The 20,006-nt window shown below is 47.3% G+C and overlaps 1 protein-coding gene across 1 annotated transcript; it reads left to right on the top strand.

Moving 5' to 3' along the window:
* The first annotated feature begins 8,951 nt into the window (after positions 1–8,951).
* On the top strand, positions 8,952–17,796 carry ZNF3 (zinc finger protein 3). The gene is given in 8 exon segments (XM_037011787.2): positions 8,952–9,087; positions 10,273–10,391; positions 11,727–11,802; positions 12,266–12,396; positions 13,530–13,606; positions 13,880–14,006; positions 15,683–16,663; positions 16,666–17,796. Coding segments are annotated over 6 exon segments (1,512 nt in total). The 5' UTR covers positions 8,952–9,087; positions 10,273–10,391; positions 11,727–11,740; the 3' UTR covers positions 16,800–17,796.
* Positions 17,797–20,006: the final 2,210 nt, after the last annotated feature.

Raw genomic sequence — 20,006 nt, 5'->3', positions numbered from 1 at the left:
CAGCCTCTCCCCACCCCTGCACCCAAGCAAGTTGTGTACACTGTCCTTTCTTGTTGTCCCCACAGTTAGGCTGGCTGGCTCTTTTGGCATGTGATTGTTCAGCACCCAAAGTGTAAGCTCCTTGAAAGCAGGTAGAGACCTGAGTCTTGACCCTGCAGAGCCTTCTCTGGTGCCCAGAACTCACAGGTACCAGGAGATGTTTTGTGGTGATAATGTTGATGTACGTAAAATTTAAGCAACCTCTCCATTTAAGAGCCTGGATGAAGGGAAGTTGAAGGGCCAGCAACCCTCAAGAAATGCAGAGAGAAAGGTCATCTGTCCAAGGGGAAGTTAAGAAAGAGTTTATCTCATTCTAATCCCTAGTGAAAAGCCTGCCAGCCCACTGAGAGAATTAAGGAAGAAAACCATATATGTCTTAGGAAAAACGAAGTCAGAAATATACAGTATATCTCTTATACATGGTAGACAGCGTCTAAGGAGTATAATGTTTCTCAGCTAGATAGAAAGCTAAAATAAAGACAAGAACTAGACTGGTGTTAATAAAGTTGATAGCTTGCTTGGCTGCTTCTCACATTAAAGACCTTCTTTGTCTTTTTGTTGTTTTGACCACTTTTGAAACCTTCAGATAATTACACAACTCATTAAACAGTGGCTATTGTGAAATTTAAGGACGACTTTGAAATTGAGCCTGTTGATTATACATGCTTTGGAAGTAAGCTCAATGAGCTTTTCTTAAAAGTGCATTCTATGTAAAAACTACCAAAAACCCTCAAGTCGAAATTCTTGTGTTAGGACAACAATTCCACTGCTCTCTTCCTACCTTCCCACAAAACTAAACACAGTGCATCACTTTGTTGCTTGGTTAACTGTTCCTTCCACAGGGTGGAGGTGACCAGTCCGGTGGGGAACAGAGAGGGGGTGTGCTCTGACAGTCTGCAAAGAGAAGCCACTGAGGTACAGCATGGCAACTTCAGTTAACAATACTACGTTACTATTTGCAAGTTGCTAGGAGAGTAGGTATTAAACTATAATTTATGATATATGTTGCCTATTTGAAAGTTGCCAAGAGAGAAAGGAAGGAAGGAAGAAAAAAAGACATCCCTCTGGAGCTCAGCCCGGGTTCCCGTCCCCACGTACCCCCTCACCTAGCTGCCCTGGACAGGGCATGCATATCCTGCAAGTCCTGGTTGGTTTCAGAATACATTTTGAAAGTAGAGTCTATAGGATTTGCTGACCCAGCACATGAATTTATATCAGTCACTTTGAAACAAGACAGGGAGGGCCGTGTTCGTGTTGAAGTGTTTCCATCCATGGTGCCAGGTTCAAATAGCTCAGGACTAGCAAATGCAGCGGGGGCCACCTGCCAGCCAAAGCTGCTGCTTAACTCATGCAGACCAAAGGATGGTCTCGCCAGGCTGCGGTGCTGCTGATTTACACGACAAAGAGTAGTAAGTGATCTTCCCCCATTCCTGCACCTCCAGGGGCTAAGGTGCTCCCGCTTCAGGTGCTGGGGGTGTTGCTCTCCTTCCATGGCCACAAAATTGCTGTGTCACATCCTAGTAGCTATGAGTTTTCCTTTTTTCCAATTATCCCCTATTTGTTCCAACTGTCCCCTATTTGCAGACCTTTGTTGAGAAGGGTCAGGTGTAAGATAGGGCATTTTTACAAAATTTGTACAAAGACCCATTACACCATCCACCCTAGCACATGTATTTGTTTCCTTCTGGTGCTCTAATAAATTACCACACTTCATGGCTTGAAACGTCAGAAATTTATTGTCTTACAGTTCTGGAGGTCAAAAATCTGAAACAGTTTTCTCTGGTCTGGAACCAAGACCTGCAGGGCCACGTTCCCTCTAAGCAAGGATCACTTTGACGTCTTTTCCACCTTCTAGAGCCACACTCCTCACACTCCTTGGCTCACGGTCTCTTCCTTATCTTTAAATACAGTACATCAGCAGCACCTTCAAATCCCTTTGTCCCTCTGTTCCCATTGTCACAGTGCCTTCTGTAGTGATAAAATCTCCCCCTGCCTCCCTCTTACAAAGATACTTGGATCATGTGTAGTGCCTGCTGGGATGACCCTGGATAATCTCCCCATCTGAAGATCCTTAACTTAATCATGATTATCTGCAACATCCTTTTTCCCCTATAAGGTCACATTCGCAGGGTTGAAGATTAGGACCTGGGTATGTTTGGGGACTGTTGTCCAGCCTGCCGCAGCATGTACAGTCACAGCAGGGGAGCTGCAGCACAGTGTCCTCAAGGGGTTATTTTATTTGTGATCTAGAACCACTTCAATACAACAAGAGAATCCTGTTGGACCAGAATCACAGTGGAATTCCCTAGGCTGTCTTTTGGCTGGGCTGTACCCAGAGGGTCGGCCAACCAGGATGGCCTGGGGTAGCCATTAGGAGAAGAAAAGCATCGTACAAAAGAATACTCAGTGCAGAATCTTTAATTTTAAAAATGAAGAGTCTGTACCCCATTTCATCCTGTTCATTACTCAAGAAATGGCTGACTGAGAGGAGATTAATGCTTTCAGGGGATGGCCACATCCCTGATGATGGCAGTGACCAGGCTGCCCTGTTAAGGTGTGTGGACTGGACAAGGTGACAGAAGTAGAGCAGACTTGGAGGAGGCCATCCCAGCACTTGGCACTCAGACCCTGTGGATGGTAGGGAGTGTGGAACATCCATGCAACGCCTTGACTGCTGGCCTGTTGTTGAGTGGCTTTCAGGACAAAAGGCATACCAATGTTGGACTGTAGATGGTCGGCAAAACCTAAAACATGACACAGTTTAGTTTCAAGAGCCATAATGGTGTGATCTGTGTCAGGAGATCATCCTGGAACAGGGACACTGGCACCAACAGAGCCCCTCAAGGGTGTCAAAGGTCTGATGGAGCCCATTAGGAGGAATGGGAGAGGGCTTCTAGGTGGTATGGGCTTGATCAGCAGCTTGGTGAGACCGGGTGCCCACTGTGGGCATCCACACGAGTGACCGACTGTCAGAGAGGAGGTGTGTTGCCATTGTTCACTGCCCCAAAGGCTGTGTCCTTAATTTTTCATATCTGTCATCTTCCAAGGGGGTGAACCAAGCTGCCAGGTCATTGGCTAACAGCCCAGATCAATAAAATGTAACTAGGCTCAACAAGGTTCACCAAGCCAGCCAGCTGTGATGAGAATGGCCTTGAGCTCTGCCCACTGAGCAGAATAGTGACATCTGCTTTCCACCTTATGTAGCTGACCTTGAGGCTGGGTGTCAGCAGCCATCCCGTGGACCCCATCAGGTCTCACCTCATCTAAGCCATCAGCGAGCCAAGCCCCAGCCTTTAGGGGAACTCCTGACACTTGAGGGCCCCCAACCCACGTCTCTGCTTTGGGGAGTTTCTTCTAAAGCAGTAACTGACACTTTTTCATGTAAACCCCTCTAGGCTGGCTATGCTCTTAAACATACCATTTATATTTGACTAGTATGGCCTTTTAGGTTCTTCTCATCTTTTTAATGGTCAAGTTCGTCTTGATTCACCCCAAAATAGGGGCATCAAGCCCGAGAGTTTTGAGCTCCCCGAGTCTGGAGTTCTTCAGTAGCAGGTATACCTGGCTGAGCCCAGCAGGTGGCGCTGTTGCACCAAGAAACGGCCTCTGAACGCTGGCTGCAATCAGGTTTTAACACAGCTGAGACTTCCCTTTCTCTGTTTTGCATTCTTTTATTGTTTTGGGGGGACCATCGAGGGGAGGGAAGAGAGGCGGATTGCAGAGTGATCCGTGCGTCCCACTGTTACCTTCTACATGCAGCAGTCTCTGAATGGGAAAATCCCCTCTAACATTTAAGGTACTAGAAGTGTAAGCCTATCAATTCCTTCTATACATTCAAGGACAGAGCAGCAAAGACACTGGGCCTCACACAAGATTTCCACTGTAAACCTTGTCTACACCCATCAGTTGAATTAAGACCTGTCTTCTCTTACAAGAACAAGGCGGGGGCTACTATGCCAACCAGCAGGAGACCTGGCTAATCCTCTGGGCTGAGGGTGCAGGGCAGAGGGGGAAAGCCAGCCGGCAGGGCATGGTGGAGGCACAGAGGGAAATTTAACTGTCAGCCTATTTCCTTCCTTGGCCCTGCCCTCCAGGACCGGCACCAACAGTTCAGCACTGCCTCCCCCCTCATGGGGAGGGTAGCAACTCCTGGTAGTCTGTAAATGCCCCAGCCCAGGGGTCCATTTCTTTCTGCACACACTGCATTTCACCCTGCAGCCCCTGGCCCTGAGGCCACCCTGTGCCCAGCACCTTGTCTGTTCTGTCAGCTCATCTCGGCTGTTAGCAGTGTCTTGCCAGTGGGTTTCAGCCCTGGACAAGTTCACTATGGATTCAATGAGACCGATGAATGATAATGGAACGTTCTTGGGGTGAAAGGGTTTATACCCAACTTTATCCCCATAGTGGCTGGTCAATCACTAGAATCCCATCCACTCAGAGCGAGTCTGCATGCAGCAAGCCCATCTCTGCCTCTGGACCTCTCTTCCCCAGCAGCCGTCTCAGTCTGTCCTCGGCGCTGCCACCACTCCAACCTCTGCTCTCCTGCAGCCAAGCAGCCCTGCCACCGTGTCACCCAGAGCACTGAGTGGAACTCTTTATATATAGAGTCAATAACAACGGTCTCAGCCTCTGCCCTAGGGCGCCACCACTAGAGGCTCTGTCTCTGTCCAAGGCTCTGCTCTTGCCTCCAGCCTCTGCTCTCCCACAGCCTTGCCCCAAGAGCACTGGGCAGAGCCCTTTAATATAGCAGCACAGTCAGTAATAGTGGATTATCAACACGTGTGCCAGCAGCATCTGCCAGCACTGCACGTGCGCAGTGGGCAAGTAGCTTATGGCCAGGTGAGGGTTCTGGCCATGGTAACTTCAATTTTCCCGACACCTTGTTATTGGGTGAGACCTGGACAGGTCTCCAAGTCCGTCGCTTCTGGCAGTGCCCCATGCTGGCAGGAAGAGAGGATGAGCTGACCAGCTGTAGCTCACAGAAGCCTGGGCCCAGGGGCTGACCTCCAGTACGGTACTGTAATCCACGATGAGCTTAGTCATCAGTGGGCAGTCCACTGCTTGTGGGCACTTTCTCCACCCAAACCACTACAGTCACCGTCTCTCTCACACACACACCCAATACCATTAAAGCAGACACACCATCACCATCACCGTCAGACTCTATGCACACACACACACATCTCCCAGCTCTTTATCTGGTCTGAGAGTGGATAAGGTGTTCATTCTTCTTTAAGGGCTGGAGGTGGCCAGGAGAGTTTAATCTGTAAATAAACCATCATTAATTTTCTCATTGATTAAGTCTCTGTAGGGGCACAAAGATAAATCGATCCATGTGCCTCTACCCTAAGAGTAACTCTCAAGAAAAAGAGAGCGAGGAATGTCGCAGGAACCAGCGGACTCTGAGTTGGTCCCAATGCACTGAGGGTCAAAAAATTTCTCCCCAACCTCTGAATCAGGTGCCATGAGCTCTTGTGTCTGCTATGAAATTTCCCATACTGACCCTGTCTACCTGTTTCTGTGGTGACCCTAAAACCACACAGCCCACTGGGCCACTGAGTGCCCAGAATGTCTCTACTCACTGTAACTCATAGGAGGCAGCCCAGGCCTGGGCCACTTGGTGGGAACCCCCATCTCCACAACCCTGCCACTCCCCTCTCACCCTGCCTCCTGCCTGACACAAAATCAATGCTCTTTGGTTTGATTTATCTCAACTTCCTGATCTCTAATCGAACCTAGTAGGTATAAACATCATAGCCATATCAGGTGTAGCTGTAGAAGATAAAACTTAGCTGTATTTTCATCTGAACAGCTTGCAGGAGCTGGTCACGACCCCATGGCTACAAGTTTGCTTGGTGAACAAGCGGCAGTGTAAATAGATGGACCGCAGCCAGTGGGAACCACTCCTGGATATAAAAGTGTATTTCCACCCTTCCTGTAGCCTTAGGGAAGCCTCATTATAGACTAGAAGGTGTGGCTGAGCCCCTAATTTTGCCTTCAAAATTAGTACCCTGGGTCCTTTGTGCATGCTCATGAGGAAGAGGAAGGGTTTCCAGCTCAGAGGGGAGAACCTGGATCGGATGCTTCCCATGCAGTCCCATCAGCATGCCCTGCCTTTAGATTCCTCAGGCTCCCTGCCGTTACTTTCCCTGGAGTTCATCTGGAGAGATGGGACTGTACAGGCTGACAGAGCACTGGACTGCAGCACTAACAACTCCGTGGCACCCTGAACATCTGGCTGTTGCACTTATTCTGGATGCCCGGGAGCTGCTGTTGCCCACCATGGGGACTTGCCTTGTAAAGGGGTGATCTGGAGGAATTAGCACAGCAGTTATGCCCAAAAAGGTAAGGATGATGAGGCCTCTCTTATTCCATGGCTTGCAGAGAATTCCATCCCCATACATATGAAAGAGAACCAGAGAATCATGCATCCACTTCCAATAACAACTAAAAACTACCTGGAGTGTCCCAATTCAGTTTGGGATCCACATAGATCCCCATCACAAGACTCATGCCTGCAGAGCTATACTAGGATGGCTGCATGTCCTGTCTGTCCCTATCCACGGCTTCAGCCTGCTCCCACATTGCATGTCCAGGGCTTCCCAAGTATTTAGATGCACATCTTGAGATACCTCTCATGCCAACCTCACATTTTAGCTCCTTATGCATTGTTCTTTCTTGTCTCTGGGCCTTTGCACTGGCTGTTCTTCTGCCTAGAGCAGAGGGACACTCTCACTGGCTTGCATCACTTCTGGAAAACCTCTCCTCCCCACTGGGCCCTGCTCTTTGCCACCTTTCATAATACATATCATAGTTAAGTGAAATTGGTTATTTAGTGTCCTCAGACTGAAGTCACCAGACAGTAAGTTCTGGATCTGGTGCATTTGCAGAACTGACTCGGTGCATTACAAATATAGGACACAGTAAAAATCAAGACCAAATAGGATGCAGAGCTATCTGGGGCATCAGGAGGACCCTTGTTACTCAGGATATTGCCAGATTGCATTTCACATACACTCCATAAGGGTTTGATTCTGACACGTACAGGGTTTCTCCCATGAGGGCATAAGTGAGTGAGCCATAAAGCCTCGCCCTCATTCCCTCAAACATCTCACAGCAGCTTCACCTGTAACGTCCCTGGATTCTCTGGCTCCCAGCACTTGCAGAGGTTTTGTCCTTACACGGACATGCTGATGGGCTGGCAAGTTTTCTTCTGATTTTAGTAATTTAAAGGGGGCCTTTTTACGTGATACAAACACCAAAGATGGCTTGCTTGGCAGCATAAACTTGGATTACTTGGAGATTTCAAATAAGGGCATATTTTTTTTACATTAATTAATCTTTATGTAGAGCAGGGACATGGGACAGCAACATGATTAATTTTTTCTGCCTGTGATAAAAAATGCCAAGATATAAACAGTATAGTAAGAACAGGAGGGACTCCATCTTAAGGCTAATATTCCATTTTAAAAAGCAGGGAGTAAGGAGGTAACATTCCTAACGTATTTTATGGTGATTAGCATAGAACCAACCATATTGCAAGGCAGGGCATGTAGTCCTAAATGATATGTCTCCACTGCTTGAGGGTAACCACTATCTTGAAGAACAGGATCAGTAAATTCCTTGTGTTAAGTTTATTTGACAGAGTATCTAGAGGACTATGGATGGTGACATGTCTCTCACCAGAGATAAGACATCATGAGACCACAAGTCAAGCCTACAGTCCTTGGCCTTTTACCCCATTCTTGAAATCCTTAAAAGACACTATTCCTAAGCCTTTAAGCACACGTTCTTTCTGAGGCTGCCCGCACTCCCCTCTCTTCAAGTGTGTACTTTGCCTTAAATAAAGACTTCTTGCCATTCAACTTCATGCATTTTGCCTCTGAGCTCTTCCAAGTCCCTTGGGAGATTAATTAAAAGACCCCTTTTCCCAGTGGTAAGCATGTTTGTTATTTCACGATTTCATTCAATTTTCTGGACGTAAGCACAAGTCTTCACTCTCTCTGTTCTACTTCAGACAAGCAGGCTATTGAGAGCTCTGAGAGCTCTGACTTGGGCTTGCCAGTTCCTGTAGCCTGGGTGACCCGGATGGGACGGCAGCTGAATGATCATGCTCTTTGGTAGCCTGCCTGAAAACCTCCTTTCTTTGCCTTTGGGAAGTTCTTAGAACATAATCTCACTCCATCCAGTGCTCTGTGGCTCCCCCAAATCCTGGGGTGGTAGGGACTTAGTTGCTACGCTGTGCAGATTCAAGAGGACACTGGACACCAGGTGACCCTGGCTTCAGGAGTTGGCAAGGGATCTGCCCTATGCGGAGCAGTTCAGTGAGCTTCCCTTTCCTCCCTCTGTTCTTGCTCTCTGCTGCCTACACGCCTGCTGCCATTCACTACTACTCTCGCTTTAATGAACTTCTTCCTTACGTATACTTGTCTCACCCATTCCTGAATTTTCTCTATCAGAGTCAAGAACCTTCTCCCATACACACGTTGAGGTTTCTTTTCAATTAGTGTTGAAGGAGGGGCCTAGTGCTCAACATGGATTTTCAGCTTAGCTTGGTATAAATCCTTTTACCCCCAACTTCTAATGTCCTCCTATTTGCCGGTCTCTCCTCTGTCCTCTGAGGAGCACGGGTAGGACGGATGCCCCTGCCCCCAAAACACATAAGCCCCTCCCCACGCTCCGCCCACCCAAAACCGACCGCTGGAACCCCCGCAATGCCAAACCCTGCTCCGGGCCAGCGGCGCCCGAGCATGCGCCCTGCTGTCCGGGGGCCGAGGGGGAAGCGGCTAGTGTAAGGCCCCAGCGCCGCCACTGTGCTAGGCCCCGAGTCAGCAAACCACCGAGAGGCCAAGACCTCCCACTTTCCTAGAGAGAACAAGAGGGATTGGGGGACACGGGGGGTGGGGTGGGTGGTGAAAAACACCGACCTGGAAGCGAAACGGAGAGAACTTCCGTTCTTTGTTCTATCCCGGTGTGTGGGTCTGTGACAGGTTCCAACAGGGCCTGGTCCGTGGCCGGGCCCCCACATCTTCCGTCCCTATCCCCAGGGTGAGTCCGGCTGCCCCCGGGGCTCGCGGTGAAGACAGAGGCTGAGGTCGTCAGGGAAGAGGGTGGTGTCTGTGCCGCTTGGACCCGCGGGGTCTCCAGGCCCTCCCGGAGCAGGTGCCGGGGCGCGCTTCTTCCTCCCCGCCGCCGGTCCCCGACTCCACTTCCCCAGGGACCGCCCCCGTCCCCCAACTCCGACCCTGGATCGGGACCCTGCGAGGAGGGGAGGAAACGGACTCCGGTTCTGATTTTGTGACTTAAACAGAGCCCAGTGCGAGCACTTAAAAAGTTCCAGGGATAGCGGTAGAGGGATCTTGTAAAACAGCTGATGACAGCGACTCTAACTTGGTAGTTCTCGGAGACGGTTCTCTTTACATTTACTCGCGCTCGTGGCAGGAGAGGCCTGTACTTACTTAGCTGGGTCCGAGGATCTGAGAGTGAGGAGTTCTACGAAGTGTGCGTAGTTAGTACTAGTCTTAGAGGGGCGCAAATTTAGAGTCCGGGAATAATTCCGGTGGCGCCCAGTGAATGGAGTCTTCTACGGAGAGCGGTACAGCTGTGTGTGGCTCCCGATTACAATTGTATTACATCCCAGATTCGATCTGCTTTTGAAGTGGGGTGGAACACAGGTGTTCACGCTCTGAAGGGCATGCGTAAACTGCACGAAAATGTAAGCAGGATGATAAACCAGAAACCCATGGAACAATTAGAAGAACTAAAGATATTTATCCCCAATAAGAGAAGTTTGTGGAGACTGGGCGTCATTTGGTTTCAAATGTTTGATGAACAGTTGTGTGGAAGGAGAAGATTCCATCACTGAAGCCTCATAGGGCACTAGGCCTCTGAGATGAAGGTCCACGGGGATAGATTTTCAGTGTAGCATCTGAAGATCTCAGAGGGCTAAGCTGTGCAACCATGGAACAGACTTCCTACTGAAGTAGTTGAGAGCATCTAGCAAGGTAGCTGACAGAAGGTTGGAAACTTGAGAAGGCATTTCTTACCCTGGGTGGGAGGTTGGCCTGGGGAAACTCCAGTTCCCCTGCCCTCTTTCCAGGGGTGTGGTGCAAATACTGGTTGTACTCTTAGTATTTATTAGCGTATGTCCCCTCTTTTTTTTTTTTTCCTTTCTACCTACAGTAAAATTGAAGTTTACATGAGTATTTTAATTTTTTTTCCATAATCATATAGCATTGGCATCAGTTAAAGTCAGAATTCCAAGAAACTTGAACAGGCCGCCAGATTCCTAATAACCGCTACTCAGGTCTTATAGGAACTAACTCCAAAGAAGGGAAGAAGGAATCCAGCAGGTAAAGCTTTCCATGACTCGTTCTCACTGCCAGGTCTTTTTTTCTCAGTCCCCAAGAACTTCAGACTCGTTCTCACTGCCAGGTCTTTTTTTCTCAGTCCCCAAGAACTTCAGGGAGAGGGTTCAGCAGCTGAGCAGGGGAAGGACCCTGCCTGGACCTGAAGCTGTGGGGGCACAATGGAGATTTTGTTTTCTATAAGAAACATTGTTTACTGAACCAGACACTGGGGACTTATTCTTGACAGTATGCCTTTGAGGCCCAGCTTTGGCTGACACAGCTATGAGGAGGGAGTGTTGATCTTTTTCTGTGGGGTCAGAGGCTCTGACTTACCTTTCTAATGAGAGTTTGGACTGGACTGTGAGCTGATTTGTTGGGGGTGTCTGCTTATAAACAGTCCTGGAAATTGAAAGTTGGTTTATAGGAACAAATAGATGGCTGGTTCTGAGACAGTTGAAGGGTGATGGTGGGAAGAGCATGTGTCACATTGATTGCCAGCGGGCCTGGCTCACGTCCAGGCAGGTTCTTTCTCTATGTAATGACATCGTTGGTGGGCATTCTGTGCCCCTTTGTGACTCTCAGACAGGACCCCTCCCCTTTTTATGCATTAATATGAATGCAACAATTTGCAGTAATGAAGCAAATACTTTTGCACTGCTGTTTTTTTTTACTCCTTCCAACATTATTGGTACAGTTGCACTAGAGTTGGCACTCAACAAATGATTGTTATGTGAGCAACTAAATAAAGGGAGGTAGACAAACTAAGGGCTTTTTCGTTTGCTCTTACATAAATGTAAGGAATATCTGATGGCTGCTGCACCTATTCTGGATATGTTGATTCTTGCCTCAGCCTTCAAGTGTGAAGCAGAAACTTCTTGAGATCAAACCTCAGTCTAGGTCCTTCTGTTTATTCACTAGAGTGTCAAAGAACAAAGCTTTTTTGATTATCATAACAACTGAGGAATGGAGACATTAGGAGGGATAAAAACAGTAGTTAAGTAATCTTAAGTTTAAAAAAAAATATTGGTCTCTGTTTTAGGAACTTACATTTCCAAGGAAATTTATTAGAGAAGGGAGATTGAAACAAAGGCTGACGGCTGACTTCTCAGTAAGAGGAAACACTCCCCCAAGGACCATATAAAGGCCCAAGTTGCTCAGAAATACCCCATCTTTCACTGAGACTGGGAGCAGAAAACTACCTTAGAAAGAAAGAAAGGAAGAATTTATCCTATTTAATTTGATGAATCTGAGCCATTTGCCCTAGTTAAGTGAGACAGGGTGGTTTCTCCAAGATTTTTAAAATGAGAACTCATGGAAAGTTTCTCTGCTCTCTGTTAGGTGGGTGCTATTTCATGGCCCCTTTTCCTCTAAAGATAACACCTGAATTTAATGTAGCAGCTACACACCTAAGAAGGTAAGATTTTTTTTTTCTCCTACTAATTCTGTTTATGAGGGTTTTTTCAAAATCTGTAAACTGCTTTATTCATTATCCCAAATATTCTTAAAAGTTGATGTATGCCACATATAAATTCTGCAATATGTATGTGTACACACTCTTTTTCACTTTACTCTGATATTTTTGAATTCAATAGTTGCTTAGTATTTCATCCCGTTAGTATGATTATTCGGCATCAGTGTTGGGGGAGCCACAGGTGGGATGTCGCCAAGGAACTCGGGCCCTTTTGGGGTTCTCACACAGTCTTGTTGCAGGGAGCAGGTGTGTATCTTCACCAGGATCTGGAAGACTGGACCCAGTTGCTGTGTTTCCTATTGCAGTTCTTGTTTAGTAACTGAAATGCTAGGTCCCCTCTTTCTGTATTCAGGTGTTTTTTATTTTTTATTTTAAATCATTGAACCTTGAACTTTTGGTTCTACAGTGCTTCCTCGTTTTCATTCAAAAACTTGCTGAGTCTGCAACTGGGAGGCCAGAGGCCAGAGCTTCAAGCCCCACCCATGGAAACTCAGGCCAGTCGTGTATCTCAGGAACCTCAGGCCCTGCTTGAGAGTAGTAAGTCATAGGTTTTCATTCATTCTTATTTAGTCATTCAGCAATCTTCTGTTGAAACTCTTACTCATCAGGTGCTAGGCCAACCTCTAGAATCCACATGTGGCTAAGACACAGTCCTTGCCATTCAGTAGCTGATAGCCTGATGGGGAACGCTGACTGGCACCCATAATTAATGTATAGCTCGATAGGTTTTATAGCTGAGGCATTTTGAAGGGCTGTGGGTGCCTCATGCAGGATTGAGAAACAGGATCACTGGGTTCCATTTTCCAGGTGTTCTGTGAGAGCTGGCTTCACAATCCTAGTTTGTGTTCTTTAGGGACGTGCGCTTAGATGAGGCTTTTGGGAATCGCTTTGTAGGCCACGGGCGAAAGGTAAAGTGGATAAAAGGTGCTGAAGCATTGGTACTTTGGTTTCATAGACTGTACCCCTGACTTTGGAGCCAGTTTCAGTCCTAAAGGGTGTTATTCCCATGCTTACCAGGAAAAAGCACTTATGGACCTTTTTCTCTGGGTGATTCTGCAGAATCTATTATTTCTAGGGGTTTAGGGTCTCTAAGGGACAGAAAGGTTAAGAATTACAGAAGATGTGCACTCAAGCACAGCACCAGGAAACATCTGTAGTAAAGAGATGGGAGCTGGGGTTGGAGGAAAAGGAGAAAAGTTACAGGCATCCTGGCTTCAGTCAGGGTTGGGGTGACACTGCTAGTTTTCCTATGGTCTGAGAGAACTTCATGCAGGAGTTTGAGTTCAGGGATCTAGAGAACGGTGAGCAGGAGAGCCAGTGTTTCTGTCCTGCTTTGGGCGGATGGACAGGAATCCACTAGTGCCCTATGGTGGCACTGGGCATGTTCATTGAGAATAGAGTGACTGGAGAGAGGAGGAGCCTGGGGCAGAGTGGAGAGGGGGCAGTCACAGGCTTTGGGACAGCTCCGTCAGGCAGGGGACCTCGCTCACCACATGTGGGTGTTGTGAGCACCTTTAGTGGCTGCAGAGGAAGTGACCCTGGAAGTAGTGTAAGAAGGAGTGGGGCCTTGGTTGTCTCAGACACTGTGAGTTTCTGCAGATTGGGAGACCAGAATGCAGGCAACCTCACTCATGGACCCTTTCACTATCTTTAAGCTCTTCCTTCCTCAGAATTTCCTGCATTTTCCAACAAGGACAGCCTGGGGGATGAGATGTTGGCAGCTGCACTCCTAAAGGCCAAGTCCCAGGTGAGCCTTCTTTTCCTCCCATCTTCTGGAAATATTTTGTGTGGCAACATACCCCACAGTGCCCTAAACCATGATTCCCTCCATCCAGATGATGGTCCTTTTCTACTGAATAGTGGATCTTAACTTTCTATCTTGGACTCTCATCTCCTCCTCCTCCATCCTTTCCCTCCACTTCCCAAATGTGTATTATTTAACCCCATCCCGAGTTATGTCTCTGGTGCTGCCAGTCCCATCCCTTACCCTGAAATTGCATGGAAGAACGTGTCATTGCAGGAGTTGGTGACCTTTGAGGACGTGGCTGTGTACTTCATCCGGAAGGAGTGGAAGCGTTTGGAGCCTGCTCAGCAGGACCTCTACAGGGATGTGATGCTGGAGAACTATGGGAACGTGTTCTCACTGGGTAAGAGTTAGGCTTTCTCAGGAAAATTTCCTTGTCATTTCTTTATATTCTTGGTTGCTAGTAACAGTTGAGTCACTGAAAATAATTAGCTGAGGACTGACTTAGTCCAAGAAAATTCTAACAACAGTAAAGATAATATCTCCATTTGTATAGTAATTTGTAGTTTATAAAGGGCTTTCACGTCTACTGTCTTGGTAGGTTCTCACAGTAACACAGCAGTTGAGGTACTCGGGTTCCCATAGTGCAGGTGAGGAAAGAGAAGTCAGGTTGTAAGTGCTTTACGTGTGTTCGTACAGCTAGCAGGTGGCAGAACTCGAGCCCTGGTCTTTGAACTCCAAGTCTGGTACCTTTTCCCATGTTATTCTTACCATATAATCTGGAGACCTTCCCAAAAGATTAGCATATTGGGATCCTTAACTGCAGGAGGTGCTGCTCTGTGCTCAAGGGGACATGCTAAGACTCACCCTCCCGTCTCTGCTGGACCACCTCAAGGGCCCTGTCACTCTGCTCAGGACCTACTGCAGGTGTAGCTGCTGCTCCTGTCGAAATTTTGTCCTGTTTTAGGGAGCATTTCCTTCTTAACCTTTAGTCTGTGGATTGTTAATTCCTCGTCTCTCACCCACTTGCAGCAATGATGTTTTCCTGAGCGGTGCCAGGGACATCTTCCTAACTCCCATTTGAGACCTCCCTGTACATTTCCTTTCTGTCCCCTGCAGGTCCCAGGTCTGGGCTTGAGCTCTGGGACCACTCAGTCAGAACAAGATAAACCTTATCCCTGTCTTTCTCCAAGAGCAGGATTCCCATTTCTGAATTTTGACATGATCTCTGGGCCACAGTGACAGGAAGAGCCGAGGTCCTGGGCTTGAAGGGAACAGGGGGTTCCTGAGAGGTACCATTCATGTGGGGGAGAAGCACCTGTTCTGTCCCTAACACACATTGCCCTGTCTTTACTTCTTAAAGTATAGACAAACTGAAAATGCTATCTAGTAGAGCCCCTTCACTTATTCTCTGTGCCCTCAGAGCAGTGAAAGTAGAGATGTGGAACATGGAAGTTGTTTATATATCCTCACATCTTAGTGTAGACCTGTAGGCCTAGGGCCAGAGCTGGGTGGAGCTGCCTTGCCTGTTTCTGTGGATTTGGCATGTGTGGCACTACAGACGTGACTGACCCTTTCACCTGGGGCTGGGGGGTCCTAGGTGGCCTCACTCTCATAGCTTCCTCCTGCTCTGCTACTGTTTCTCAATGCCAGTCTCTGTTTTTTTTATATTTGCTCTCCCCTGTGATTGTTAAGGTGTTCTGGTCATCACTACCTCCCCAGTTTTATCTACAGTCTGATCTTGCTGAGAACTTTGTCATTTCATTAAACATGTCCTATCTTTTCTGTTTTTGGTTCCCTGCCTTTGCCTGATCCATCTTCCTCTTCCTTATATATCCACGTTTCTCTATACTTCCAGCTCTTTTTCACTTTGATTTTGCTTCCTGCTTTTCTCCTTTCCTGTTTACTTGACCCAGTTCTCTCATTCTGCCTTGGCTGCACACAGCCTGGGCCTCTTTGCATACAGATAAGCATGTGCTTTTCTCCCTGTAAACATTAATCATGTGATTATCCTGTCCTCTGGTTTTGATTGTTTTTCCCACAGAAAACAAATGATGTTTATGTTTTGTATTGTGCCAGATGGTGAGACCAGAACTGAGCATGATCCAGAAATTTCTGAAGATACAGGATCACACAGGGTGCTATTGGGAAGATTCCAAAAGGATATTTCTCAGGGTCTTAAGTACAAAGAATCCTATGAACAAGAAGTCAGTCTAAAGAAGCAGTTGGGAAACTCCTCCGGGGAAAGACTGAGTAGGAAGGTACAAGATTTTGGTCAAGTGACAGTTGAGGAGAAGCTTGCCCCCCTGGGAGAAAGAAGTGAGAAATACAGCTTCACTGTGAGTTCCAACCTTCTTTCACATCAGAGATTTCCAGTGGGAGACAGACCACATAAGTGTGATGAATGTAGCAAGAGCTTTAATCGAACTTCAGACCTTATCCAGCACCAGAGAATCCACACTGGGGAGAAGCCCTACGAATGTAGTGAGTGTGGGAAGGCCTTCAGCCAGAGCTCACACCTTATTCAGCATCAGCGGATCCACACTGGAGAGAAGCCCTACGAATGTAGCGACTGCAGGAAGACCTTCAGTTGTAGCTCTGCCCTCATTCTGCACCGGAGGATCCACACGGGGGAGAAGCCCTATGAATGTAGTGAGTGTGGGAAGACCTTCAGCTGGAGCTCCACCCTTACTCATCATCAGAGAATCCACACTGGGGAGAAGCCGTATGCTTGTAATGAGTGTGGCAAGGCCTTCAGCAGGAGCTCCACCCTTATTCACCACCAGAGAATTCACACTGGGGAGAAGCCCTATGAATGTAATGAGTGTGGGAAGGCCTTCAGCCAGAGCTCACACCTCTATCAGCACCAGAGAATCCACACTGGAGAGAAGCCCTATGAATGTATGGAATGTGGTGGAAAGTTTACCTATAGTTCAGGCCTTATTCAGCATCAAAGAATCCACACTGGGGAGAATCCCTATGAATGTAGTGAGTGTGGGAAAGCCTTTAGGTACAGCTCAGCTCTTGTGCGCCATCAGAGAATTCACACTGGAGAGAAGCCTTTGAATGTAATGGGAGTGAGCAAAAGTTCTCTCAGAGTTACTGCTGGAGTAAATATCAGAGAGTCTACGTGACAGCCACACACCTGTTTTCCTCACTTTCTCCAAGTCTAATGAGCTCCTGCCTTACTGTATAAGTATGAACAACTTAGGATGGGTCCCTTAAACTCAAACTGTTCACTCTAGAGAATGGGGCCAGTGGGCAAGTCATCCTGGCACAGTGGTTAGCGACCTAGTCCCCCCAGGAATGATACCAGCCATGAATGGTTAGGAGATGAGTAGTCGATTATGTGCTGGGAGGAGAGGGAGGCTCTGGGACCTTCACCTTCCATTTTGGAAGGGAGTTTGCACTAGACCATTTTTTCACACCAGAGGAGCCTTTCTTGCCATGGTGGGGACGGAAGCACAGTAGGGTAAAATTCCAAGGGTTCTTCTAGTCGGAGTCAGAATAGTCAGCACAGTATGTTCTGGGTCCTGTTAATTTGCTAGGAAGGAGAAATGGAGGCTGTATTTCAAAGCCACTGTTCCTAGTCCAGCTTCAAGTTTAGATAAAGAATGCTCTTTTGTTTCATGACTTAATTACAGAAATGCAGGGCTGAGGGATTTATTTTACTGGGAGGGGCCCTCAAGAGGTTCTCTGATCCTGTCATTTGGGGCTTGGAACAGTGAGAGCCATTGGAGATCCCCTTGCCCTTCCCTGTTAGGGGAAATTGGGAACACCATCTAATCAGCGGGTCTGACAGGAGGGAGAGGGCCAAGGCCATTTAGTGTTGGCCTGTTTCCTTTGTCCCATCTTCTTGCCAATCCTGTAATGAAAAGTGATTTAATCCAAAACCCTAGTTACTTAAGATGCTTTTAAGGAGCTCAGCCAGCCAGCTGCCCTGCTCTGTCCCCTTGACCTATGACACCTGGCCCCAGCAGCTGGACCTCTCCTGACCCCACCTCTGACTTGAGCAGCTGAGTGTGGATGCAGACAGCACAGCCCTGAGGCAGGCTCTGGCCTGAGCCTGGCCACAGGGCTCCCTGCCAGGTGAGGGGTTCCCCAGGCTTCCCAGCTGAAGGGGCCTCATCTTTTCCCAGGCCCGCTCATTCTGTAGCGCAAAGTGCACTATTAAACAGAATAGTTTTTCAGAAGGGGAGATGGAGTGTGTTTTTGTGCTGAAGCAGATTTATTTTCAATTTAAACAGCAAACAGTGACTATAAATGGAATCTTTCAAAATATTTATAGACACAAACGTGAACTCTTTCCCAAGGCTGTATCATATTCTGCTAGGTGTTGCCACAGACTCGTTACTCACACTGTCACTCCCACCTTCACACCCACATGTAGGATATGTGCTGCATCCCATTCTGTGTGGCAAATACTTGGGGTCAGCAACCTAGAGAGGTGTTCTGGGTGTGGCGTCCCTGACAGGCACACTTGAATGTTGGGTGGCCCTGGGCATACTTTGGTTTCTTGGTTTGGCTGTTGGTGGGAGGATGTCCCAGTGATGGAAAAGTAGTGGAGAAGATGAGGAAATGTCTGGAACTCTGGCCTCTGAACAATTTTGGATCATATATATTGTGAATGACCACCTAATGTTTTTAATTTCTTAAAGCCATAATGAAACTCATCATTTTGACGTTGACATTCACCATATACTCGCAGATTGAGTTTGTGCCTCAGAGTGTAGACCATGAACTATGCATATTGGAATCACTAGGCTGCTTGCTAGTAATGCAGATTTCTGAGCCCTAAACCAGACCTATAAAATAACTTGAGAATGGAGCCTAAATATTTACACTGAGAAGGAAGAACCAGTAATGGAAATGTTAAAGGAAAATTCCTAGGAGATAAACTTGAGCTAGGTCTTGCAAGGGAGATTATGTGGTAAAGGAGAGGCGGGTCCAGGCAGGAAATTTGGGGTGGACCAGAGCATGGCCACTTACACAGAGGTTCTTGTGGAACCGTGAAAAGATCTCTGTACAGGCAAAACTGCTGATGATGAATAGGCACTGCATGTGGAGGCTCCGGCCCTTCTCTGCTCAGATTCTGAACTCCCCACCCCGAAAAGACTACATGACTCAGTCCTTCAGAGCATCTCAGTGGGACCTGAGACAGATCAGAGCCATTACACTGTACTGAAAAACATACTTAAAAAAAAATTGAAACTCCTATAATGTTCATCTGATTACCGCTTTTTCCTATTTCCCATAATGCTTCCTGTTCCTTTCTCAGTCTCCAGGTACCCTTTTAATGTTCTGTCATGGTATCACTTTGTTTCTGTGCCATCATTCTTGGAACCCATTTATTCCCATGGCCTCAACTCTGAGCAAAAAAATTTTACATCTGCACATGTGGTTTCCAGCAGATGGCAGGGCATTTACAAATGGGCCTCTAAAAACTTCAAATTACACATTTCAAACTAGATATGTCTTATAAATGCCCTCAAAATGTCTATAAACCTCTCTGGGTCAAAACTTTGGGGTTTTCTTTGATTATTCTCACCCTACTTCTAACCAGCATCAAGTCTTGGGCAAGTTCAGTGAGCATGGAGTAGAAAGGGATTGTCAGAGGGGAAGGTTTCAGATCTGGGGTGATGGAGGTGGGATTTGCAAGTTATGGTAGCAATCGCAGCTGACCCATGTTGTATACTCTGGCCCCTTTCCAAGCAGTCTTCATATCTTAAATCATTGAATCCTCACACCGACCTGTATACCAGCAGGGGAGGAAATACTTGAAGTCATCCAATGAGGTGGCCATGAGCTCAGAATGGTGGGAGGTAGAAGCACATGACCTAGATGTGAGGTGGGGGACATGACAGTCCTGTAAGTCAGGATTCTACAATCTTCACAGTTCCTCCCCTTCATTTGATTGCTAATTCTACAGTATTATTCCCTTCCAGATATATAGTTTCCTAATGGATTATTGCATTTCCTCTCAAGTGAGTCCCCCCACAAAGCACTACACCCATCTTGCCACTCCTTTATCAGAAAGTTGCAGTGGCTTCTCCCTTCTTACAGAATAAAACTCAGGCTTGTTAGCTATAGAGTCAAGGCTTTCCTTGAGCTGCTCCCTACATACCTGTCCAGCTTTCTCTCTTACTGTTCCTCTTCACACGCCAAAAACAGAGCTGGATGGTAGTGGGAGGAGTAAAAGCAGGTTTACTCAGAACTGCTGCACTAGGGGAAGAGACGTCGGTATAAAAAACTGGGCTCAGTTCCAAATACAGCAGGGGCATGTGGGAATTTATAGCCAAGGAGCAGGATGGGAGTCAGTGGATGGGAAATAGCTAAGATGAAGCATTGGAGTAAGAGGTTTTTGGCTAAAATGATGACAGAATTCTTGCTGAAGACAGGCCAG

Source organism: Manis javanica, chromosome 10 (assembly GCF_040802235.1).
Source record: "Manis javanica isolate MJ-LG chromosome 10, MJ_LKY, whole genome shotgun sequence".
Lineage (NCBI taxonomy): Eukaryota > Metazoa > Chordata > Mammalia > Pholidota > Manidae > Manis > Manis javanica.
Note: the sequence above shows the minus strand (reverse complement) of the source record. Positions and strands in the feature narration are given on the sequence as shown.